This window comes from Scomber scombrus, chromosome 3 (assembly GCF_963691925.1).
Source record: "Scomber scombrus chromosome 3, fScoSco1.1, whole genome shotgun sequence".
Classification (NCBI taxonomy): Eukaryota; Metazoa; Chordata; class Actinopteri; order Scombriformes; family Scombridae; genus Scomber; species Scomber scombrus.
Genome location: NC_084972.1, coordinates 20,705,931 through 20,730,487, shown reverse-complemented (window position 1 = coordinate 20,730,487; position 24,557 = coordinate 20,705,931). Strand labels below are relative to the sequence as shown.

The 24,557-nt window shown below is 38.3% G+C and overlaps 3 protein-coding genes across 4 annotated transcripts; 2 read left to right on the top strand and 1 right to left on the bottom strand.

Annotated features, from left to right (window-relative positions):
• Positions 1 to 1,269: 1,269 nt before the first annotated feature.
• On the bottom strand, positions 1,270 to 10,970 carry si:dkey-264d12.5 (coiled-coil domain-containing protein 30). The gene is made up of 19 exons (XM_062445326.1): positions 10,843 to 10,970; positions 9,639 to 9,815; positions 9,420 to 9,540; positions 8,892 to 9,103; positions 8,477 to 8,572; positions 7,889 to 8,054; positions 7,585 to 7,656; positions 6,600 to 6,715; positions 5,578 to 5,664; positions 4,348 to 4,458; positions 4,000 to 4,098; positions 3,769 to 3,866; positions 3,553 to 3,664; positions 3,201 to 3,313; positions 2,921 to 3,062; positions 2,439 to 2,575; positions 2,211 to 2,328; positions 1,585 to 1,646; positions 1,270 to 1,492 (listed from the first exon to the last, which is right to left on the bottom strand). Exons 1-19 carry the CDS (start codon positions 10,855 to 10,857, stop codon positions 1,270 to 1,272), a joined length of 2,277 nt encoding a protein of 758 aa, XP_062301310.1. The 5' UTR covers positions 10,858 to 10,970.
• Positions 10,971 to 13,925: 2,955 nt separating this feature from the next.
• emp3a (epithelial membrane protein 3a (MAM blood group)) lies at positions 13,926 to 16,965 on the top strand. 2 transcript variants are annotated; one of them, XM_062416170.1, is made up of 5 exons: positions 13,926 to 13,967; positions 15,279 to 15,390; positions 15,487 to 15,589; positions 15,720 to 15,860; positions 16,538 to 16,965. In XM_062416170.1, the coding sequence occupies exons 2-5, from the start codon at positions 15,313 to 15,315 to the stop codon at positions 16,711 to 16,713; spliced, it is 498 nt and encodes a 165-aa protein (XP_062272154.1). In that variant the 5' UTR covers positions 13,926 to 13,967; positions 15,279 to 15,312; the 3' UTR covers positions 16,714 to 16,965. The 2 variants fall into 2 exon arrangements, with proteins under 2 accessions (XP_062272154.1, XP_062272153.1); XM_062416169.1 differs by having other exon boundaries at positions 13,945 to 13,983.
• A 1,462-nt stretch (positions 16,966 to 18,427) lies between these two features.
• Positions 18,428 to 23,254, top strand: fam83e (family with sequence similarity 83 member E). The gene is made up of 8 exons (XM_062445315.1): positions 18,428 to 18,895; positions 19,184 to 19,330; positions 20,275 to 20,399; positions 20,512 to 20,943; positions 21,410 to 21,460; positions 21,554 to 21,785; positions 21,870 to 22,088; positions 23,069 to 23,254. The coding sequence occupies exons 1-8, from the start codon at positions 18,428 to 18,430 to the stop codon at positions 23,252 to 23,254; spliced, it is 1,860 nt and encodes a 619-aa protein (XP_062301299.1).
• The last annotated feature ends 1,303 nt before the right edge of the window (positions 23,255 to 24,557 follow it).

The window sequence follows — 24,557 nt, the reverse complement described above, 5'->3', positions numbered from 1 at the left end:
AGAGACAAGACAGGGTTTTTTTCATTGCTAAACTACAGAAACAGCCCGTTTGTCCATGTGAACTATCCACTTCCGTCAATAAAACAAACAGTAAAGTTGTAGAACATGTGGAAAGTCTCACCTTGTGCCCGGCGCATTGCTCCTTCTATGTATATCAATCAACTCTCATCCGCCATCTTTGTTGGTGACGTATAAGTATACAGTCACGTTTCTGAATCGGGCATTCCTATTGGCTCAGGTGGGTACCGTCACAGCCAATCGGAGTGTCTGATTCATAGGCTTGATTGGTTGCTCTGTGCTCAAAGCAGAGAGAAGTTTATAGTAGTGACATATAAAGATACAAATATATGGCGAAGAAGACATTTAGTACAGCTGAAGTTCTGAAGATGTTGAAAAAAATTATCCAGGAATTGTGCATTGATTCTCTTAAGTTTCTTATGTTATGGAGTAATAGTGTTTGATGGATGTCTAAACATTTAAAAGATCCTAATTTTGTTCTATTAATTTACATTTTATTGCCAATAGTGTGTATGCATCAGAGTCTGAAGTTAAGATAGTGTGTGAAATGTGTCAAACATCCAACTAATTTACTTGTGAGCACCAAGTCAGAGTGGATGGCTTCATTTTGGTTTGTGAACTTTGTTAGGATATGTGTTAATACGTAGGAATTAATGTGCTGAACTGACTGAGAGGCCAGCTGGTCAAATGATACTTAACAAATACAGCAGCCAATCAGATGCTGCAATCAAAATAAAAACATTTTTACATTTAGTAACTTTAATATTAAAAATATATTCAAGTGAGAGCGGCAAACATGAAGCTCCTGTGGTCATTTTAGAATGAACAGCTGCTACAGTGCCGGCTACTGTAGTTTGTTTTAACAGAAGAAAAAACAAGATAAACATGTTCACCTGATGATGGAAACTGTGACAGATAAGTGTGTGTGGGGGTTTTGTACTGAGGGGAAATCGGAGCATCATATGTTCATCAGGCAGGTCAGGTTTTAATGCCTTGATGAATGTTTAAGTCAATATTTGGAACAATGTAAAGGTGTGCACTAATTTTCAGTGTAAATAGAGCTATTCCAACTACAACTGTTGCTAAATTGTCATAAATCTAGGAAGGTCCAGTTTGAGAGATCATTGTGATCTGAACTTGAAAATGAACTTGGCAGGGAAATTCTTCTGTTCATACATATATTTATTTTATTTATTAACAAATAGTATTGTTTCTGTACAGTATATTCATGTTGCAGATAGACAAAACATTTCAGGAAAATGTAGTTTCTGAGGTGCTGAGTGCACCCAGGGGAGTTGAGTAGTCCGAGTGGCTCTGAGCTGAGGTCAGGTTCAGATAGCCAATATCTGCTGATCGAGACAGAGCAGCAGAGATGAGACAGTGAGGGGAAGAAGTCATATCTGTCTGCTTGGTCAGACTGCTCTGACAATTGTCCAATAAGCCCAGAATTTCAGACGGCTCAGGTGTCATCACACTGTAGACGAAATCAAAGTTGACATTTAATGGTGTTTCATTTTGCCCCAAAAAAAAGGGGTTACTTAAGTTCCGCCTTGGGATCAGACCTACCTTGAAGTTTGCAAAGGGAGAGATGTAAAAATCTGCTGAGGATTCGATATTTTCTTCAGCTCCTATTTAAACAAACAAACAATTATTATACAACTCATTAATTATGTCTGTCTTTTTCTTAAGGACAGCAAACTTTCATGAGTTCCCTACAGTCTTCCATTACAGATTAATGCTAATTTAGCACATTAGCATTTTAATATATTAGGGCTTTACCCAAAAATCAGTCCCTCTTCACCACACTGTATAGTATGTTTTATGTGTGGCTCCACACCTTTCAGTGATGAAGCACAATTACAATGATTCATAAATGTCCCAAAATCTACTTCTCACTGGAGGCTAAACTATTGACCACGGTAAAGATGATAAAACACTTCTGATTTAGGTTATAATAAGACCTTTCCTCTGTTGCCAAACCTTACATTCCTCAGGGCCAAACATTCCATATTTGGCAAAGCAAAGTTGGGAACAATTTCCTGGCATTTATGAAGTATTTCAGTCTCATGGGATCTTGTACCAACTGAAATGTCATAGTCAGTACTTTTACAGTGGTCAAACTGAAACATTATAACAACTACAGCAGCAACTCCAGGTCACAGCCTGCACTGTATTTATAGATGAAGCAGTACCTCAGCAAAGTGTAGAGACTGAATGTTCTGCAGGGTTCGTTCCAGGGCAGCTAGCTGATTGGACATGTGGAGTATTTTGTTTCTTAGTTTCTTGTTTTCCATTTCTAGGCAATCCACCCTTGAGATTAAAACGAGCACATTTTACTTTCTATTTTACATTCCTTTGAACATAATTAGTGGACTGATTCATCATGTAGTGAAGCGCTGACTGCTTACTTAGTTCAGTACCTGCATTTGGACAAAGAAGCTGTTAGATGACTGTCTTTCTTGTTGTGTTCCTCCTCATTGAGCTGTTGCAGTAATCTCCTCCTCTCAACAAGAAGTTTCTCATTTTCTGCAGTTATACTTCTAATGAGCTCTTTCTCCTGAAAAGGAAACACCATCATCTAGTTTTATATGCGCTAATATATTTGAGGACAGTTCATCCGATGCCATTTAACATCGCTCCTGACAGCCAAGTCAATATATTGACATAGAGGAAAAAAGTGGTAGCCTGAGCAAATATATACTTGTTAACAGAGGAGAGAATAAATATTAATACTGAAAAGAGGGAAACAATCTCTTTCCCTCTTATCTAATCTTATTATTCTTACACATGAGAACTATTGATTAATTAAATTCTATTGAAGATATTGAAATGATCACAAGCACACTGCCCCACCCCAAACTTGTCTTTTTGTGTGTAAAGAAGAGCAGACCTGCAGATTTACCTTTGCTAATGAATGCGAACACAAGGACAGTTCCCGCTCTAAATTTTTTATCTTTTCATCACGCCGTGTGGCTTCATCATCAAATCTCTGTTTGGTTCGACATAGTTTTGCTTTGTGTTTCTCCTTCATCTCATGAAATTTACTGTAAGCAGATGGACAAAAATAGAACAGTTCAGACATAATCCGTATAACCACTATAAGGCATAGTATAAAATTATGATTTCTCTGTGGATATTGTTCATAAATAGTTCAGCAGAAAGCAGTGTTGTAGCCCCTTTACCTCCGCTCTTGGTCAAGGCATATTAGGGTTTGACAGATCTCGCTCTTAAGTGTCTCACACTCATCTTGGGTTGCCAGCAGATTCTTCACAGCTTCATGATAATCAGGACACTCCTGCAGTCCAGAGTGCAAACATCAGCAGTGACAGGAATTGATGGCTTCAGTGTAAACTATATGTTAGGCAGCTTCACTCTGTTAAAATCAAATTGATCTAAAGTTCTGTTTTCTTTAAGCTCAACAGTTCCTGCCATTTTGTGATGGTAAACAGTCACTCAAGAAATGGAAGTTATACGTAACCACACATACATAGTCTTATTATGTAACCCATACATTCAAATATGAAAGAAAATTACCTTACACAGTGTGTTCTCGCTGGACAGCTGTGTCTGCAGCTCTTTGTTCTCTGTTGCAAAAGAGGCTTCCAGCTGCCTGTGACTGTTTTCACAATGCTGTAAGTCTTTTTGCCTTCAAGCACAAACAAGTATGGCTAAACCTCCAATTATATATTATTAGAACATACACATACAGTATTTGCTGAAGCTGAAGGTATGAAGGTAGAACATGCTTACTTTTGATCTTGGAAATTGCTTTCTTTCGTGCAGATGGTAGCTATAAGGTCATCAAAGTCTTTATGGGAATTGTCTAGCTGCTCCTTTAGGGAATGTATCTGAAAACATAAGAAACGGTATTTCACACCATGGAAGAGGAAACAAAGGCCATAGTAGTGCATTCCTCTGAATGTCTTTTAATGTAATTATCTGAAATGTCTCTGTATTCCATTAATATATTGATTCACTCACTTCTGACTCATTTTCCAAAAGGCTTCTCGTCTGAGCGCTGAGCTTATTATGTAAATTTCTACACATCTCATTGGTTTGATTCAGTTCAGTTGTCCGGGACTAGAAACACAACAAGAACAGCACTCAGCCATGTACTGAAGACAACCTCATTTCATGAGTTATGTTTGCAGATACCAATGTATACTACACTGTGTAAAACAAGGATAAGAATCTCGATAAGACTGAGTCAGCATTACCATTCACACATTTTTTGCAGACGGTAATGCACATTATGCTCATTCTGCTCCTTCCACACTTAAGGCAGGAAGACTAACATAAGCCTCTCATGTAATGCTCAGTGGGACTTACTTTTGCTAACTCATTAGCTTTGTTGGCCTGAGCCTGCACAGCAAGAAGCTGTTGCTGTTGTTCCTGCAGGGCTGACTCAAGCCGCTCCACCTCCTTCTGTAGAAATACAACCTAAGACGAACATTATATAGATCAGTGTGTCACATCTGTCCCAGCACAGCCCCCACACTCTCATGTTAGGGGTCTGACTGAGTTTTTAAGAGACATCAAAGCTTCACATAGGTTATTATTTCTCATTTGCTTATAATGACTATATTTAAACTCAACTGTGCTCAAACTTGTCTTTGGAGTTCCCATCAAATATTTCAAAACAATAAATATCTTGTTTTCAAGCAATTTCACTGTAAGCCTAAAATCCTACAATATAAAGTATCTAACACAGGATTTTCTTTCATTTATACTTGCTCACTGACATTTCAGACAAGGTATGGATGGTACAAACAGATTTACAACACAGTGGACGACCAAATTGACCACTGACATTTTTAAACTACCTATGATATGCTTCTTTTTTTTTTTAGCCATTCAAGGTATTTATATTCAGCGAAGTAGAAATAAAGCAGTCAGTGTGTTTGATAACCATACAAACTTTTTAGTTTGCAAATCTGCTATCTGTTCTTATTTGTATGTACTTACAGTTTCCTCCTTTTCCAAGAGGCATCTTGTCTGAGCAGCGAGTTTCTCCTTTAACTTCCTGCATGTCTGGTTGCTCTGTGCTAGCTCTGCTGCTTGAGACTGGAAACATGAACAACAGTGAGGTACATTTTCAACATGCAACCACCAGGTGTGTCATTGAAGGGTTGCAGGAACAAGAAATTCTAACAACGATTACTTTCTCGAACCAATCTGTATTACAGTATTCCCTATAATAAACAAGCACCTTTGCAGTGACATACATGTAATAATGGTCTGACATTGAGTAGCTTTTGAGCCTTTAAGTTCATTCAGTCTGTGTAACAAGGTTATTCTGTAAATATCTTCTGTGTGTATATAATAATCCAGACATACTTTGATGCCAAAATTCTGGTTAATATCAATGTTTTATATTTTGACACATAAAAACAAGACTCTCTTAGACTTTTTAAATGTGATTTCAATCAGAACTTGACTTTGAACAGACTATAGCTCTTTAACACTGGCCTACTATTCTCAATAACAGAGTGATCACAAGTTGTGATCAAATGTTGTTATATGTTTTCACAGTTAATGATCTGAAGCTATTGAACTTACTTTATTCAGCTCTGTAGTCTGGTCACTCTGAACCTGGTCCTGCAGGGCTGATTGCAGACGGTCCACCTCCTCCTGCAGAGACACCAGCTGAGACACACACACATCCTCTGAGGTGGGGCTGAAACTAATGATTGTTTTCATCACTGTTTAAATCTACTTTACTACATATTTCACCATGCAAAAAATGCATGTTATGTTTTGTTAGACCAGCAAAACCCAAATGTACTGTTACACAAGACAAACATTGCATCTACATGTTTTAGAAGTTAGACCCAGTTCATTTTAGAAAATTTGTAGGGCAAAAATGATTTAAAATATTTATTAATTATCACAATTGTGGCCAATACATTTTCTGACGATCAACTAATTGGTGATTCAGCAAATCTTTTCAGCTCTACTGTAATTAAGTGCCTCAGACCGCAAGCGACATTTCATTTTCACATATTTGTTTTCTTAATGCTATGACTGTCACGTCATGGTAAGCTATGCTGGTGATGTCACTTTTGCAATGTGGCACAGTGATCAGCAGCAGTACCAGTTGGTTGGTACACATTGGTGTGTGCAGCTGCTATCGAACACATATTTTACAAACACAGTGCTACATATACACAAGTCTCAGCTACAACAGTCAGTCCTCAATTATAATAATGTACAGGACAAGTGCTTTTTATGACTATTCAGACGGTGGGGTTGCCAGATTTAGACTGATAAACATTACACTGAAATAACACTGGATTATGCACTTTGATCAAGCTTAACTGTAAATGTGCCTTACGACATGCAGATCTAACACTCTATCCAGAAAATAAAATGTAATAAGGGCACACAGTAAATATTTGCCTGTATCTTTTGTTTGTTCAACCCATCATATAATATATAATGACTTACCAACTCTAAGCAGCAATTAGAGTGATGTGTCTGGTTCCTACTACTAATATAGTTTACGTTTATTCTGTTATTGAATAAGCTTAGCTGAAAGGACTGTTCATTGATATTATAAATTGTTCCAGCAGGTATCTTACCGTCTCTTGCAGAGAGTTTTTCTCAGCATCCAGGGAGCGCACCCTGTTCCTCAGAGCTCTGATCTCCAGGTCCAGACGATCATTCAGCTCTTTGGCCTTTCGCAGTTCCATCATTTCTTTTGACATAAAGTTAGCTCAGATTATTAATAATACATGTTAGAGGGGTTTCCGTATTATCATGCATTCTTGTCTACGAAATGCTGATTGATTTGAAGTTTTCTAACATGATGCAAAAGTAAAAATTCAAGCACTTCTTTGAGGCTTCTGTATTTATTTGTATGATTTAGCAAAACAAAAGTTGCATATTGTTTGCACCTGACCCAGCCAGCAGGGCAGCAGGGGTTTTCTCTTTGTGGAGTTTGCATTTTCATTCTGTGTTTGTTTTGTTTGTATGGATTTCTTCCAACAGTCTAAAGATGTGCAGGTCAAATGGAAATTAGAAAATGCATGCAATTACATCATGCATTGTGAGGTAGTAGGAAAATGTGTCTCATGTCTGAAACAACACACACAATACTCCTAATATTGCTTCAAAGCTGTATTCAGAGCCAAGTGTATGGACAGAAATATTTGTGACTAGAAATTAAAATGATTTATATTTAAATTTGAGTTCCACAACTTGAATATTTGCATTAAAAAACTTAATTTGAATCACATAATTTGAGTTTGCATTTTTTTTAACATGAGAAATTGCATTGAAAACTGAATCTTTAAATTATATTATTAATGAATAATATAACACAACTTTTGTTGTTTTGATTTGGCGCTATATAAATAAAGATTGATTGATTGACTGATAGAATCTTAATTGCATAATATGAAATTGAATTTATTAATTTGGAAATTAATTCCAATAAACTTGAAACTGAATGTAATATAAAATTGAATTATTTAATCCTCACTGAAAATTCAACTCATAATTCAGATTCAACTGAATATATCACAGTATACTCAATAGTAGAATACACATGAAAGAAATTCTTACCGTATTTCTTCAGTTTTTCAACTTCGTGTCTGAGCTGCTCTACTTCCTGCTGTGCTTCCTGCAGCTCAGGCTCTGAAAAACAGATGGTAGAATAAACCCTGATGTTTGTCTATGAATATTAGTAATATATTATATTTATAGTAGATTTTAGTGAAAGTTGTCAATGGTGGCAAACTTAACTTTAACTCATGATAAATTAAAATGGAGAAAAGACTGAGCACAGCAGGCTACTGTATTATCATCATGAGAAATCTCTTTGAGGATGACACAGTCTGCTTATCAGTAGCTGATTATTATCTCTAACCATAAGTTCTCTGGGTCAAGTGGGCAGACTCTAGCTCATCAGTCAAACGCCGGATCTCGTTGTGAGCCATTGCAAGCCGTCGGGAGCCCTCTTCTAGGTCCCGCTCCAGACGGGAACACTCCCTCTCTAAACTGCTTGCCTGGCCAGCCAAATGTCTGGCCTCTGCCTGAAGAGAAAAGGAAACAACAATTAATGCATGACAGTACTAATACTGACATGCTCGGGAGGGAATGGATTGACACAAGCAGGAATTCATGTTCAGAAATACATGCAAGAACAGAAGGGAAACCTTAAGAAGTGCACTGGATCAAGATGCATCAGTGGTGTAGTATCTTGAATTTCTTCTGCCATGCAAAATTCCCTAGCTTGTGCAGAACTTAATAGTACTGAAACAAAAAAAGAGGTTGCAGTTAATGTAGATACAGATGAATAGCTGATCTGAAAGCAAGACACATTCACACACCTCAGGACACACAATAAAGTCAGTGGTGCTGAATCTCTGACTTTCCAACTAAAATGAGTGCAGCTTTTAGTATTTGTTAGTACTAATTAGATTGCAGTAACAGTACTGCATATAAAAGGACATACAGGAATAAAAGTGTGTTTGCTCTGTGAAGCTTTGTGGAGTCCGAAGAGTCTCTTCCATGGGCTCTGGCCATTGCGTGGTGCCCCCTTGTGAGGAGACTGTGGAAATCACAGTATAAGACATTTGACCACAGAAAAATGTATGTATAAGGCAAGCTCATTTATATCATAGCATATCAAAAAATGCAATTTGTACATAAGAATCTGACTGAATTATGGTACAATGATACAAAATGAAAAGGGGAGAGGAGGATGGCATGTCTTTCTTTTCAGTGCTGTCTTTATGTTTTCATATAATTGAAATGACAGCGTTGAGAACTATGCATATTTTAAGTTCTTAGAGTATAATTATGAACTATTAACCCATGTCTTTAAGTTCTACACCAACATCAACATTCACCAACATTTTCCCACTAACCTGGCGTGCATGGATGTTCGGCCCTTGGGCGCCTGTCACCAGTGGTCTGGCTCTGTGTTCATCACCTGAGAGATTGACAGGATCTTCCCTCGTCTCAAGAAGGGAGGCCCTCTCAACCAGGAGGTAAGCCACCTGCTCACTGGGGCTGCTGTGAATCAACTCTGTGAGACCCTGCTGATACAGCATTTTAGCCACCTCGCTTATCTGGGCGTCTATCAAAAGAGAGATTGTGGGAGTAGAATATAAGTAAATCAAAGTAAATTGTATTTGGTATTTGTTGTTGTATCTATATGCTGTATTTGATGTCTATGTATTACTGCTGGATGTGAATTGCCCCACAGGGATAATAAAGATACCTTGAACCTTGAAATATCTACACTATATTCTCAAAATCTATACTATGAATTTATGTGATAATACAGGCAACAATATTGAGACACTAAACATCTTTGGCAATGTGCAGATAGATATTCTTGCTCTTGGTTTTATTTTTAATTGTTGCTGGTATATTGGCAAAAAATGTCCAACCTTGAAGGGATATGAGGCGGTGCAGCTGGTCCTTGAGCTGATCATTTTCATCTTGTATCTCCTGAGCCAAAACATTTTTGTGCTCTGTAAAGATACGGATCTGCTCCAAAGACTTACGCACCTTACAGATAAAAATAACACAAACATCAAACGCCTCCTTTACATACACAGACTTTTATTTATTCTAAGTCTTGATGATAATGTAATGTAATAACATACCTCTGCCATCTCTGCTAAGTGTTGTGAGCGCTGGGTGTCCATGTCCCATATCACACTGCTTAGTTGGTGCTTTGTGTGCTGGTGGGCTCGCCATAACGAACACAGCTGAGCCTCCTTAGAGGCATCAGTTGCAAGTCCCTCCTCACTACACCATGTGGCGATCTGCTCCAGCTCCTCCTGGAGACAGTATGGGTGACATGTAGACATAGTCACTGACGAACCACCTCATCTGCTTATAAATGCCTTACTGTCTCTACTACTTGCATTGTACGAGGAGAAACTGAATTTCATCTTTCCAACCAGTATCTGACGTAAACTTATGTAATATTACCTGTGTGGACATAATTATAAGAAACTGCAGACTTTACATCTCCCCATGCAATGTCAGTTCATAGACTGAAACTGATGGTACAGGCTACAGGATGAGGTTGTGGCAGATATGAAAGATTATCAGCTTCTGACTGATAACTTCTTCATTTTCCATCTTTCTGATTCTTTTATATAATAGTATAATTGTCAATGAATGTGCCCCCCAAATCTGAACTAGTGAGATATCTGACACTTCCCTTGGCTTTGGTGAAGTTGTTTGAGGAACAGCTGTTTCTCTTTCTGTGTAGACAGCTGGCATTGCCAATATGGTGAACTGCTTCCTCATTGTGTATATGTGGTGGTCTAAAACCGTGAATAATAACGAACCAGACGTTTGTGTGTTAACCTCAGTCACTACAAAGTCATGCTGTGCAGCCAAACGTCACTCAAACCAAAAAAGCTGTATTTAAAATAATGCTGGAGACCCTGAAGTTTCCAACTGTGCCAAATCAAAACATGTCACAGTGAGAACTGTGTATAAGATGATGCAAACGAAAATAAGTACTTGACTACTAAAATGGTGATGCTGTTTAAATCAAGGATTAAACTCTGTAGACAGTTTCGGCACAATATGGTTCAACAGCTGTTACAGCTGTGGAATAAGATGATGTTTCCAGTCTCAGACTGAGTAGAAACAAAAGGTGAAACGTTGTTAAGAAGTGTTTTTCATTTCATCACCAGCTTTGCAGCGGTAAAGTTGATCAAATGTCACATCTGGAGCATTATGATACGATGTTAAACGTCTCCGATTTATGTAATTATTTTCAGCAAAAGTTTATGTTTTAGCTAGCTGTGCAGTAAACGAAAAGAAAAAGAAAAAACAGAAGTTCGCTACCTCTGGTTGAGCCATCTGTAGGACGGTGAGAAACAACGTTGGAGCGAGATGATCAGTCACATACGAGCCCAAATGTTTCCGAAAGAGTCTGACGTCAACACGACCACCGAACCCAGCCGCACGCGAGCTGGAACAGAATGTGCCCCCCCCCCCCGCATCCATGGTAGCCACGCGTTCCAGAACACTGCGACGTAAACACGCACAGCGTTCAGCTGTATTTGAACGATTTACGGTACGTGAGGAGCGCAAAAACTCCTCAAAGTGTGAGATTAAACAATCAGATACTTTAAACTCTCACGTCAGACAGAGTATAAATGTAGGCTACAACGTGGGTTGAGGTTGAAGGAATGTACAGTAAAATGTTAGTCTGCGGTTTGACTCAGTTTTGGGGCCTGAGGCAAACTCTGCCTATTTTCACCCTTTTTCTAACTGGGAAATTTGGTTTTCTCAGTAGTAAATGAAGCGTTTTATGATGTAAAACTATTAATACCAAACTTTAAAGTACTGCATTCCATTCAATTGTTTACTTAAAAGTGAAGAGTGAAGGTACTGTTAAGTAAAAAAAAAAATCTAGTGCGGTCTGCCATTGGTGAATGGGAGGGGGCTCTCTGTATCAGCTGTAGCTATGTTTGGCCAACAGGTGGTAGTTGAGGCTCGACTTTCTTCTGTGGTAACTCCATCACATCGACAATAAATGTAAATAACTTTGGTCATGTCGATAGAACCATCTGGCAGGGCTTTGGAGCTGAATTTGCCATTCACGAGACCCTTTTTTAAATCCATATCTGCTTGTTATCCAAAATGTTAACTGCTGCATCGCTTCCTCATCTCCCAAACTACAGGTCACACACAACGTGCGCGCGTTAAAAACATACAAGTAAACCAAGTGAGAGGGGTAACATGCAGAGCATGTGGGATATATGGGAGCTTCATACCCCACCATCTAAAGAAACAACTTGGGATTCCGAGATTGGGTATCAAGCCCCAAACCCTTACAACACAAGTCCACCATCAGATGAATAGGCACAAGGAAGGAATTGGGTTTTTGTCAAATACCAGCTTTATTTATGCGCAGTTTCATCTTCTTTCAAAACTGGCTAGAGTTTGAAGTAAGATATCACCAATGGTATCACATGCAGGCTCAACTTTGATTAACAATTAGTTATATGACTCAACTTTGAGTTATGATGTAGCCTGTTTCTAGATCAGAGTAACCAGGAATAAAATAATAAAAAATGATTGTATTTATCTTTAGAATAACAGAATACAGGTCTCTTTTGCCCACTTCACGATAACACTGCTCTGACAAGTCACCACAGATCAATCATGCTATAAAGTGGTATTTACATATTTACAAAGAGACATGATTACTACTCGGGTTTTTTTGCTTTTACTTAAGGGGTAGTACCTGGTACCTTTTTGGGTATCTGCTCTGGCTCACGAAAATGTGACATCAACGCCTGGTACCAAAACTGAGAAGAGTCGAATCCAGTAGAGCCGAGTAGTGCTAGAACTGTATAATGGCAAAGCCCCAATTGTGTCAGAAAATGTAATTAAGAAAGTCTGTCTCACACAAAACAACCAAAGGGTGTTGTTTCTTCAGTGCACAAATCAAGTCAATTTTTATTTGTATCAGTGAGTGGGGGGCCAGAATCCACAGTGTGTCCACATAGTCACTTTGTTCAAAAATGCATTTAAAAGTTGATCTGAAGCTTATATGAGGCTTCAGCAGTGTGAGTTAGTCATATCAAGTGGATATCTGCCACATTTACAGTCTTTTAAGCATCAAATTCACTTTTTGTGTTTCCTCTGACAGTGTTTCCCTGTTGAGCAGCTGTGGAAGTAAATATAACAAAAAGAGGGACTTTGGCACTAAAAAAGACTGTAATATTGAAAGATATTCCCTTGATTTGACCAATTTGTACAGATGAAGCTTCACATAAGCCTCAGATAAACTTACAATTACATTTTATTTACATTATAAGTGTATTTTGAGGGAATCTCTAATAGCCAGTATGAACAAGAGGAATGACTGTGGCAAGAAAAAACTATTTCAACGTTCATTTGTAGACCTGACTGTTGTTTAAAGACAGACTTGAAAAATTGTGAACCCATCCTTTATTGCATCAGTAACAATCTAATATTGCATATAATAGTGTAAAATTCACAGTAGGCCTACTGTGTAGGCACACTCTTAATTTTACTTCATTCAATTTCAGTTTTAGTTCAAGAAGTCCACATTTTGACTCGACATAATACAAATTACCACATGAGTAGTGGTGGGTTGTAAACATATTTATTACTGTAAGTGTAATCAATATAATGAACGAACAACTTAACATTTTCATATGCTATATGATTACATAAGTTTCAATATTTACACATATATTGCTACTCTTGATGATTTATGTGTTTTTATGCTTTATTAGTCATTTTTTTATGTTTTATTAGTCATTGTATAACAATGTCTTACTTTTAATGAAATGGGATTTCTTTGCAGCTTAGTATTCTTTCTGAGGCGTTTTCACGTTGTGTGTTGTGTCTTGGGTGGTCTGAGACTTCCTGCTCATTTACTATCAAAAGTGGGCAGTAATAAGCCCCTGTTTCCTGCCTTTCATTCACTTCATTGTGGGAGTAGTGTGGTGGTCTTCATGCCAAGCTGCCCAGCTGGATGAACAAAATGTACCTACGAAAAGTGTGACTTCAAAATTTTAACAATTGCCAGCCCATGCAGCTTTTACAGTTAATTAAAGGCAATTTAATTTCAACTGTCTTTTTCAGTTCAACCCAAATAATGGAAATGTGCATCCATCATCTTATCATATTTTGTTCCACATTTTCAGTGGATGTATGAAGTATAGCTTTTCAGACTATGTTCGGTGTTTATGCAGGTCCAGAGGAATGTTATTTTTGGTGTTGAGCTGGTCCAGGCCACAGATTTGAGGGGGAGGGCAGGGAAAATTTAGAGGAAATGGGTGTTGAGGACTCCTCCTATATCTCACTGCACATTCCTCTTCTGTACCCTTGTCCAAGTTTAGGAGCCAAAACTTTTTGAGAGAAAGAGCACAGAGGGAGGACAGCAGCGACCGGGGAAAAGAGGATCAGTGAAGTGTGCAGACTTTAAGGTACTGAAGCTAACGGGTAAGAACTTCATCAAAACAACTCAGTGATGTTTTAAAATGAATGGTGCCTGAATTTGCTATTATTTTCTATTTATCTAACTAACTAGTCTAATGAGATGCTGGTCACAGGCAAATTTAATGAAACCCTACCTCCATAATGATTTTGTCTGAACATTTATGAAGAAGCTCTGCTGCTCTTCCACTGTGAAATCTGTGAACCAGATGTAGTAGAATGTAATCAAACACATGCCTCTCTGAATTGTCCTCAACAGCAAGTGATTTCCCTCTTTGGGCAGAGCTGAGTGAAAGAGACAAACATGTGCAGGGTGTAGAATAACCAGCCCTATAAAATATTGTATTGTGTGTACTGGAGGGTCAGTGATGTCCAAATGATGAAAAGTATGTCCAAATCTAGCCCTTGTATTTTTGAAAATGAATTAAATGTGAAATCAAGCATCAATTTATTTTTCTTGCCACAGACACAAAATGAGTAAACAGACATTTTTGGTGTTTTAGACACAACTTTTGATTAAAAAATGTTGAATGAATTTTAATAGTGAACTGAAACCAAAAACACATTACTTAATAATGTGACTTTCCCTTTGTGCTGGTGTCCTCATTTAAGTTTCTGATGAAAAACAATACCACTGCGCCGACTTGATAGACAGGATTAACAGTTCTACTCATTCTCCCCACTGATAATTTAACAGTCAAATTACAGGATAGATTTCTAAGGTGTGGATCATTAGGAAATGTGTTTTAAATCATAAAGAGAAATGAATACGTTTGTAGGTTTTTCATGATAGATGAATCTGAAGTGCATGTACAGATTACCATCCCATCTATTTTAACTGTCTACTGTAAAGTTTGTACCCAGATTAATAAAAATGACACAAGAAACTGTTGATATATAGGGTTTCAAACTCAATGCTTATTTAGAAAGGGAGCAGGGTGAAGTAATCCTCAGAGACTGCCCGGCCTCTGAAGATAGGGTGAGCCCCCTCTGCTCTGTCTGGCCTGATAAATGGGCAGAGATTGTCAGGGCAGATGTTAGGAAGCATGATGAAAGTGCTCAAGTTTTCTCAAGAGCCAGACAGACAGCCCACTGTTCCCCACCACAGCTTTCAGAATCTGCTGGCCATTTTAAATGACATGGAAGGAAAGGAAGATGCTTAGCAGTGACAAAAGAGTTTCGTTGACTTTACAAAGCTGTTTGGTGGTGTATTAAACTATTAATCTCAGCTCACAGGCATTTGGTTTTGTGAGGACATCACACTATAATTATGATAACATCACTGTGTTGTTTGTACACAGGATACCAAGCTCTTCCTCATATATTCAAGCAGTCATGGTATTCCTCCTCGTATTCTTAACTGTGCTGCATCTGGTTACCTTGGCCATGCTCCTCATCGCCACCCTGGAGAAGGTGTGTAAACTCATGTTGCTGTTGCTCTTACAGTAAATGTCACTGTTAATCCCTATAGTATATGAGAAACACACCTTTCTTTCTTTTTTCCTGTAGTCCTGGTGGATATGGGCTGATACAGAAATCACAGATCTCTGGTATAACTGTTTCCATGATAATGCCACAAAAACGTGGTTGTGTGCTGCTACTAATGAAAGCGGTAAATCATTGTTTACTTATTAATTCATATTTTCCACTTCTGCATGATTGGATAGTACACTGTTTTCTTAAGTTTTAAGTTTGACCTCTCAGTCTGTTTCTTACACTCATTCTGTGACCTTCTCTCCCAGACTGGCTGCAGTCTGTCCAGGCCCTCATGGTCCTCTCTATAGTCTTCTCCTCAATCTCCTTCTTGGTTTTTCTGGGTCAGCTGTTCACAATGTCCAGAGGAGGCCTCTTCTACTTCACAGGCCTCTGTCAGGCTTTTGCAGGTGTGTAAAGACTTCCATGATTCACATAAAATGGTGTAGATCAAAATCAAAAGATAGTATTGATATTTCTCATGACAATTTGTAAATACACTTTTTGTGATTCAGCTTATCTTGCTCGTATTAGTTGTAAAAAGGGACGATCTTTATATCAAGGTGCGAGTTAGTAAAAACTGTTGGGTTGGGTTTTTTTTTCTTTTTTGATTATGCATATATAGAGTCCTCACATGGAGGAAGGAGTTTAAAGATACATAAGAATACTAGAAAATAAAAATCAAAACCAACAATGAACTGTCTGAACTGTGCATCCAATACTGTTGCATATTTGCTCGTTGCTAGGCCTCTATTTCTTCCCCAAAACTATTAAAAACATGAGTGAGTCACACTCTTGGATTGGGTAACATGTTCCTTCCATTCATTAGCATAAATATGGGCATTGGGCACTGCGGTTTATTTTCAGTGAAGCCCATATACAAAGTCATGCTGTCTTTAATACTTGTTAGAGCCCAGCTTTTAGAAGATTTAAAAAAAATAATAAAAAAGTAAAACTCTAATATTTGTGGTAATATTTAAGTAGGTATTATCATTAATCACTAGTTAAATAAACCCCATGAAAATATATGACTGTGATAAGATTAGAAAATGTTCACAAAAATGTTTCTCTTTTGTGACTTTTGCAGGTTTCGCAGACTTTGCTGCTTGCCTTATCTTCACCTTCCACAGAAAGGAGATTTTAAATGACTTCAGAGATCTGAGCAAAGGACGTTTCGGCTACTGTTTTATCCTGGCATGGATCTGTGTCCCTCTCCTTCTCATAAGTGGAATCCTGTATGTTCACTTGCGCAAGAAGCAGTGAGCCAAAAAACCATAAGATTAAAAACCAAACCATGGCGCAGAGTAGTGTTCTTACCACTTTCACTTAATAGTGAGCCTGCTTAAGGAAATGATGATTGAGAAATAAATACCTCTAAATGATACTATTCACTCATTATTTGATCGTGGTGGCATTTCTGCTTGTCAATCACCTTGTTGTGTGAACACTGTAACTGAAAACCAGATCAAGAAAACTGAAACTCACTGCAACTCAGTCATGCTGTAAGATACAAAGCTCCTGTTAATGCCACATGTTATATGAAGGATGTTGACATAAATTGCTAATCAATGCATAAGTTGTTGTATTTTGTACATAATTGTGCTTACTTATTAAAAATGTAATACACTGAACGTAATCGCTTCTTAAGAAATGTTATGAATCATTTATTAGACTCACTAAATGTTCAACACATTGAAATTATTTGAGTATTCCTGGTTTTGAAGACTAACTGTGTAAGGTCTGTGTCGTTTTGTGTTAAGAGCTTCACGTGTAACACAGTGCCGATGCAACCTTCTGACAATACCATGGTGTTATCCTTGTCCTTTAATCGTTGATTGTTTTGTGGCATCCATTGTTTACTTTGCCCAGCATGCCCACACTATTTTTTTAATAGAATGAGGAAATGCTATGATTAAATGATAACAAACTGAGCAGGGGGCACGTCCGTAGTATCAGAATTCACTAAAAGGTTTTTCATATCCAAAGAAATGTAAAAGAAACAGCTTTGAATGCACCTGACACCCGTAGAGAGCAAGTGAGATGCATTCATGGGTATCACTCTTGCTGATAAACCTACCTGTCAGGCTGGACCAGTTCAAATAGCAAACTATGAGGTAAACAGCAGCCTCTCTAGGCAATAAATTACACATGGTAATATTTTTCCCTTACACACCTCACTTACATTAGGAAGTGGTAAGGTATGTGTGGTATGCTGTGGTGTGGTGCACTGTGATGCGGTATGTATGGTATGTATGGTATGGTATGGTATTGGCATGGTAGAGTAGAGTACAGTATGGAACGGTATGGTATGGTATATATCAGAGGTGGTAATTTAATTCACAAACTGCAGCTGTGTCAAAGTCAACTGTCGTCTGTCAACTGCATTGAATATCTGGAGTCTGAGAACAATGCCGGTGACAAGGAGTGGAAGGGTTAAATAGAGTGAGATGACATGCAGGGGAGGGAACACGCGAAGACGAGCTGCAGTTCCTGAGAACTTCTGAGTAAATACTTTAGTCTGAGAGATGAGACGCACTGCCCAGGTGAGTTTCACAATGTGTGTTGTTTGGGTTTTTTGTTTTGTTTTTTTCTTTGAATGTTCAATCAAATTTTGTAAAGGTGATAGAAAGCTCAGTGATCGCCTCTACTAATTTATGTATTTCTTATGTTAACATGAGCTGGGGACAAGGATGGTGTCGAAGAGGACTGAACTTGTAAATCCTGATCAAGCTTTTTCTCAGCAAGGCGTGCAGTAAAACATCAAGATATCAGATGTAATTGTATTCAGCTCTTGCCGACATGGGAAACAGTGTGATCCTTTGCCAGAAAAAAATGAATGAGTTAAATATTTTCGCTTGATTGAAGGGTGACAGTTGACTTGGGATGGTGGCATCCCCACACAGCTGCAGTCAGTGGTTGAAACTCAGCTAAACTTTGATAGGTAACACTTCTCCAGGAGACACACAAGGCCGCAGTTATGCCGAACTCTCAAGAGCAGAACTTAGATGAAAATGCAGTGTTCCTGCCGGTGACTGAGACCTCCCCAGAATTCCTTTACTCAGAGACAGAGCGCCAAGCTGTGGAGAGACTCCTGAGTTTTGGTCCTGAGGCCTTCTACAGCTCCATTGGCACAGAGCACTCCGGTTGCTTCTTGTCTCCTGAGGAGGTCAGCCAGATAACCAGCTGGGCTCAGGACTATCGCTGTAGTCAGCTACAGGTGCAACAGGAAGAGAATGGAGAGGAGGGCAACTCAGCGATGGGGGATTTCTCTTCCACCTACTTCCCTTCCTACTCTGACACACCACCCCCGAGTTTGGAGTTGGGCTGGCCTGAAAAAAGCCCTTGGGGGCCAACGGGAAATGTTAAAGTCCACACCAGTCCTCCTGCTGAAGGGCAAGCACCTGTCAGAGAGATCATCAGACAGCATTTGCAAAAGGCCAACCAAGTATGAAAATATGATGTAGTTTTTATATTTTATGGATAAACACAAAACATTGGCCACCCACATTTTCATATGGGTGGAGGAGTAGGTAGTACATTTAGTCAAGGACTTAGTTAAATGTTATTCCACAACATTAATTTGATAGTTTTAGTTAATAATACCTACTTTGTATATTAAGATTTGACACTAAAAGCATGGATAAACTTATGATGGACAGCTTCATTTTACATGATTCTCTTCTTATATAATCTGGCCAATTACGGACTAAGTGACATTTTCTTTGCTGTGCAGGTAATTGCTATTGTCACAGACAAACTGACAGATGGTGCAGTAATTGGTGATTTACACAGTGCTGCCTCCCGGGGTGTCCCGGTTTACATAATCCTGAACGAAAAGACAATTCAGGAGAACTTCATGCTCAACAGGCTCATGCATCCGGTGAGTCACCTCCTTCAAATCATCCCACACCTAGCAGCCACCCTCTAGAGTATGTTTGACAAGGCAAAAGATAAACCATTGATTTTTGAAAATAAATGTTCATCATCATTAAAAACTTGACACACTGCAAACTTACTATAGAGAGGCATTTCTTAAACTGCAAGCGTGTCTAGTTACTCAGGCATGCTTGTTAGGCCAAAAGACAAAGACAAAGCTATGTGTTGTACTTTTAGCAACACATAGCTGAACTGGTTGCACAACATTTCAAGAGGTGAGGAACCACACTGATGCTGAGTGAGACAAAGTGAAAAAAAACCCAAAACTATTTACATGATGAACATAGACTCATGACTGAACAGAACTTATTTTCTGTCTATAAAAGGGGAGCAGACTATTCAGAATTATCACAGCTCTTGTAATAACACTGCTATGCTATGACTACAGCAAACTCATGTACAATCTTTTGCCATGCCTGCAGTCTGGATCTAGGGATGGTAAAGCTATCTGCTCAGTCCATCACTTTGGTCCGCACTGATATGTCAAAAACTATTGATGGATTGCCATGAAATTTGGTACAGATATTCTGGGTCCCTAGAGGATGAATCATAATGACTTTGGTGTTCCCCTGACTTTTCTTGTAGCGCCACCAGCAAGTCAAGGTTATCATTTATAGACAAACATACTAATGACTGTGGTGATCTCCTGACCATTCCTCTCACGCCATCATGGGGCTGGCTCATTGGTTTTTAGTGAAAAGTCTTGACTGTTGGATGGTTTGCTAACATTTCATTTAAAGCACCACTGTGAAGCCTCACAAAGTTGCCATAATATGTCTGTAGGCTCTTAAACCTTGTGTATGATACAGGATACTTCACACTGGTCAACACATAGTTTACCATTCACATCCCAGTGATGAGTTTCACTTTAAACTTGTGCTCTGGCAGAATATGCGGGTCCGAGTTCTTGGAGGTAAAACTTTCTGTTCGAGGGAGGGAAGAATGGTGGTCGGGGAACTAAAAGACAAGTTCCTTCTGGTGGATTTAGAGACAGTGATTCATGGCAGCTACAGGTACGAACAGTCATGTCTTTCTACTCATTCCTTTTATATTTGTAACACACACACACACACACACACACACACACATATGAGTGATGTAACAGGTTGTGTCCCTACTCTACAGCCTCACATGGACAGATGCGCACCTGCACCGGCAAATAATCACTGTTCTAAGCGGCCCAGTTGTAGACTCTTTCGATAAGGAGTTCAGAATCCTTTTTGCCGCTTCACTCCCTGTCCCAGACACAAGGAGGGCTGCTGGTACACTTGCAGATATGGCTCATCAGCTAAAAGACTTCCCAGATCTCAGGTATCAAAAGCATTTCTCATTGGGGCATGAGATTGCCAGCCCTTCATCCCCACCTGCTGATTCCTTGCTGGACTGGGAAGCCATGGGTGTCATCCAGAGAGACTCCTATGCAGACCACCCTCTTGATCATCATGAGGAGATTGTGAGAGAGAAGATACCACCGGAGAACAACATGCCGTTTAATAGAAAGACACCTATTGTGGATGGTTTGATTCACAATGGAGACCAATTTATGGATAAAAGAAGGTACATATTGACAAAATCAATCCTTGAAGCTGTCTTTGGACCAAGCATATAGTATATACTTTTTAAAAATCATGTTGTAATTTCCACAAATACTCTGCTGTAGGCTGTACAAGAAACCATTTGTGTTGGTTTTGTTTGTTAGTTTACAAAGATTCAGATTTTTTAAACTTATTCCAAAATATTTAAAATATTATCAGTTCCTTGTCATTCTTTGATTAATGTTATCAAGGTTCTTTATTTTAAGCTACAGGTTGTTTGCACAGGTTTTAAATGATCTCTATTTGTGACAGGGTATATGAAAACACCTCTCCAGTGATAAACAATATTCCAGATAAATCAAGAACTTTCAAGTGAGTCTTGTTTCACTTGCCAGTTTTTACATATTGTTGAGTTAGATGTATTGACCATATATTTTTTGCTCATGCTTTATGATAACATTTTCCTGTGTTCTTGATTATTTTCACAGCAACACACAGTCCTCCCCAAGAGACACAGCACCTGCAGTTGCAATGAAAAGGTAAAACCAAAAATATAAAGCAAAGAATACATTTGATAAAAGATAATTGAAATGGAACATGTCCAAAAGATAGTGCATTTTTCTCTCTTGCAGGATGGAACACAAAATAGAGCAAGCTGTGTCCAGACAGCTCTCCAAAGAGAAAGACACAAATGCAGGGGAAAGACAAACAACAAGGCTTGATGATAAAGAAAGAGAGCCAACACAAAATATGTTCATGCTTTCCTCTACTAAGAGAAAAGAGCCCTCATGGAGGGAGCCTATTTTGGTGAAGACCAGCATAGATGTAACTAACTCCAAGGTGGACAACATACCATCTTCTAGGGTAAGTCTTCTGCTGCCAAAACACTTGAGTTATTGATATCTTGCTGTTAACTGAAGAAACTGAGATACATTTATCTCCTCACAGAAACCTTTAATCTTGATGGTGCCGCAATCTGAGAGATCTGGCCCAGTGAGTGACATTTTGAAGAGGCTTTGTCCTCAGCTGAGCACTTCAGGACTGCCCAGGATGGGATCACAGGGCGCAAAGTCCGAACTGAGTCAGTCCATGATGAACCTGAGTGTACACAATACGGATACAGATCAAGACGAGAGAGGAGTCCCAGTGCCGAGGTTGAAGGCTGGTGTGAGTGTGTAGATTTGTCTTGTTTGTATAGAATGAAAGAAACTGAAGACACTTCTTACAAAAACTAATTTACAGGTTTTTTTCTCAGAACTGCCATTCACCAAAGAAGAAAAATACAAATCCTTTACTCAAGTAACAGTAATGAACCATAACTTTAAAAAAGTAATCAATCAAAGGGTTTGTTGTCCCAAATTTAAAATAAAAAAAAATTTAAAAAAAATTTAAAAAAAAAACCCCAACATATTTAATACCTCATTGCATCAAGTCATGCAGACTGTGGTGCTGCTCATAACATTGACAATTGGCATTTAAAAATACCGAAAGGTAATGTGTATTTTCAGAAATAAATGTCCCTGTTAGCCTCTTTACAAAGTACTGTAGTTAAAAAAGTTCATAGTGGGATCTGTGATTAACAGATTCATTGTTTGTTTTTTGTTTTTTTGTTGTTGTTTTTTTATTGTGCTGCATTTTAATGCTTTTAGCACCACAAACAAAATAGTGGGAAGGCAGAAATATCAGATATTGTGAAATTACCGCTTTAATAAACCCTTTTTATTTATTTCTGAGGAAAGGTATTGGTAGAAAAGTGAAATGGAAACACCAAAAATATTAGTTACACATCAGTTTTTCCTGGCCTTTTTAGCTTGTGATATATTCAAATGAAGCAGTGTCTGTCTTCTTGTGACCATAAATCACAGCTTATGTCCTTCGTGTGGACATGAGTTGTGAGCAGGTCAACCAAAGAGTGAAGTATTCTTGCCAGATTGATTCATTTGAAGGTAAAAGTCAAACAAAAAAAACATGATTTTGCATAACAGAATTTTTTTTTTGTATTAATACTGTAATCATCTTCAGGCCCCTCAGATTTATAACCTGTGAGAAGTAATTCAACAGTGTAGGTTATCTGAATGCTGATATAAAGTTCCACTACTTCACAGTACCTGACTTATGCACTTTGTTAACCTCTGCTTCCTTGACAGTGTTTTGACCCGGGTCACATGACACCTGCTTTTGCCCTGATGAAGAAAAGGAATGATGAAATCAAATCAGTCTTGTACAGAACTCCAAAATCCTTCCAACCTAGAGAGAGGCCTCACATCTCCTCTTATACACTCAATATGGACTGGAGGAGGTCACTGTCAGAAAGGGAAGGACAACATGAATGAGGAGCAAGGAAGAAGACATACACGAGCAGTATGTTCAGTGGATAGTTATGACCTCTGCAGTGTTAATTACCCAAACTAACAAACTGTGACTCTGAAAACCATTGTTTATATGCAGGATTTACAACAGATTTGTCTGTAGGTTTGATGTCTCACTGACTTTAATGTTTAGATGATTTACTGTTTTCTATATACTGCACATTTGATGCAATACTTTACTTAAGAATATGTTTAAATGAATAAAATTATTCTGTTAATGCTGCTCACAATGAATAACTTTCAATCACTTTATAGTTACAATGTCATGCCAGGACCTTTTGATTGAAATCATTTTAATGAAGCTTCAGCAGGTGGGAGTATATCGTATGACTATGGCAGGAAATATATGATTAAGACAATTAAGGTGGGTATTATAATAATAAGAAATTTGAATATGCATTTCTAAAGGAAGATACATGCGATTGCTGCTAGCTGATTAGAGTGCCAGCTGCTGCTGCTACAAGGTACTGCTCTTGCAGCAAAATCTATAACGAATAAACATCATGTCAAAATATATGAAATATGACCAAAAAGTCATAATCTGTACCGCCACTTACAGGTCTGGTCATGCAAAACTCAAATGTGTGACAGTATGTAGCAAGTTAGTAACGTACATTTGTACCTTCATCATGATTTGAATTGTTTTCATGTTGATCAGAGGAAAAACCATCTGACACCTCTGACCTATAAAATGACACAATAACCTCCATCATGTACATTGTCCAGAAGAAAAGGTTTCTGCAGTGTACATGGAGAGGTGTTGTGTTTGTGCTGTTTGAGTTAGTCACATAAAGTGGATTTGTTCCACAGTTACTGTCTTTTTAGTAAATGATTCCCTCTAACAGCGTTTTCCTGTTCAGCTGGAAGGATCATAACAAAAGAAGGGAGTTTGGCATCAAAAAGACAAATTCTGAAAGATATTGACTTGATTTGACTAACTTCGATGACTGAAGCTTCATATAACTTTTTAATTCTTTCTTTGTCCCCCAGGAGCTTAGTTAGGCTTATTTTAGGGGGGCTTTAGGTCAGTATTAGATTATGGTTGTGTGGTGTATACATCCAAAGCAAGCACATCAATATCAGGCCTTGAGATGATGCACATGTGCATTTAAAACAACTCCAACAGCAGCATTACAGGTACAGATTGGGGACATATAATTAGAAATGAGAAGGATACAGCGATCAACACAAGAAACTTTAAAACCTTGTTTGGAAAAGGAGAGGAGGAAAACACAAAGCTTTGGATGGACAATGACACAGAAAGCAA

Excerpts from the sequence above, each read along its gene's own strand:
- si:dkey-264d12.5 (XM_062445326.1), bottom strand. Across the intron at positions 9,541-9,638 it reads ACTTAGCAGAGATGGCAGAG|GTGCGTAAGTCTTTGGAGCA; the intron begins GTATGTTATTAC and ends TTTATCTGTAAG. Across the intron at positions 3,314-3,552 it reads GCGAGAACACACTGTGTAAG|GAGTGTCCTGATTATCATGA; the intron begins GTAATTTTCTTT and ends TCTGGACTGCAG.
- emp3a (XM_062416170.1), top strand. The coding sequence starts at position 15,313 with ATGGTATTCCTCCTCGTATTCTTAACTGTGCTGCATCTGGTTACCTTG. Across the intron at positions 15,391-15,486 it reads TCATCGCCACCCTGGAGAAG|TCCTGGTGGATATGGGCTGA; the intron begins GTGTGTAAACTC and ends TTTTTCCTGTAG. Across the intron at positions 15,590-15,719 it reads TGCTGCTACTAATGAAAGCG|ACTGGCTGCAGTCTGTCCAG; the intron begins GTAAATCATTGT and ends CTTCTCTCCCAG.
- fam83e (XM_062445315.1), top strand. The coding sequence starts at position 18,428 with ATGCCGAACTCTCAAGAGCAGAACTTAGATGAAAATGCAGTGTTCCTG. Across the intron at positions 21,786-21,869 it reads ACAACATACCATCTTCTAGG|AAACCTTTAATCTTGATGGT; the intron begins GTAAGTCTTCTG and ends ATCTCCTCACAG. Across the intron at positions 22,089-23,068 it reads TGCCGAGGTTGAAGGCTGGT|TGTTTTGACCCGGGTCACAT; the intron begins GTGAGTGTGTAG and ends CTTCCTTGACAG.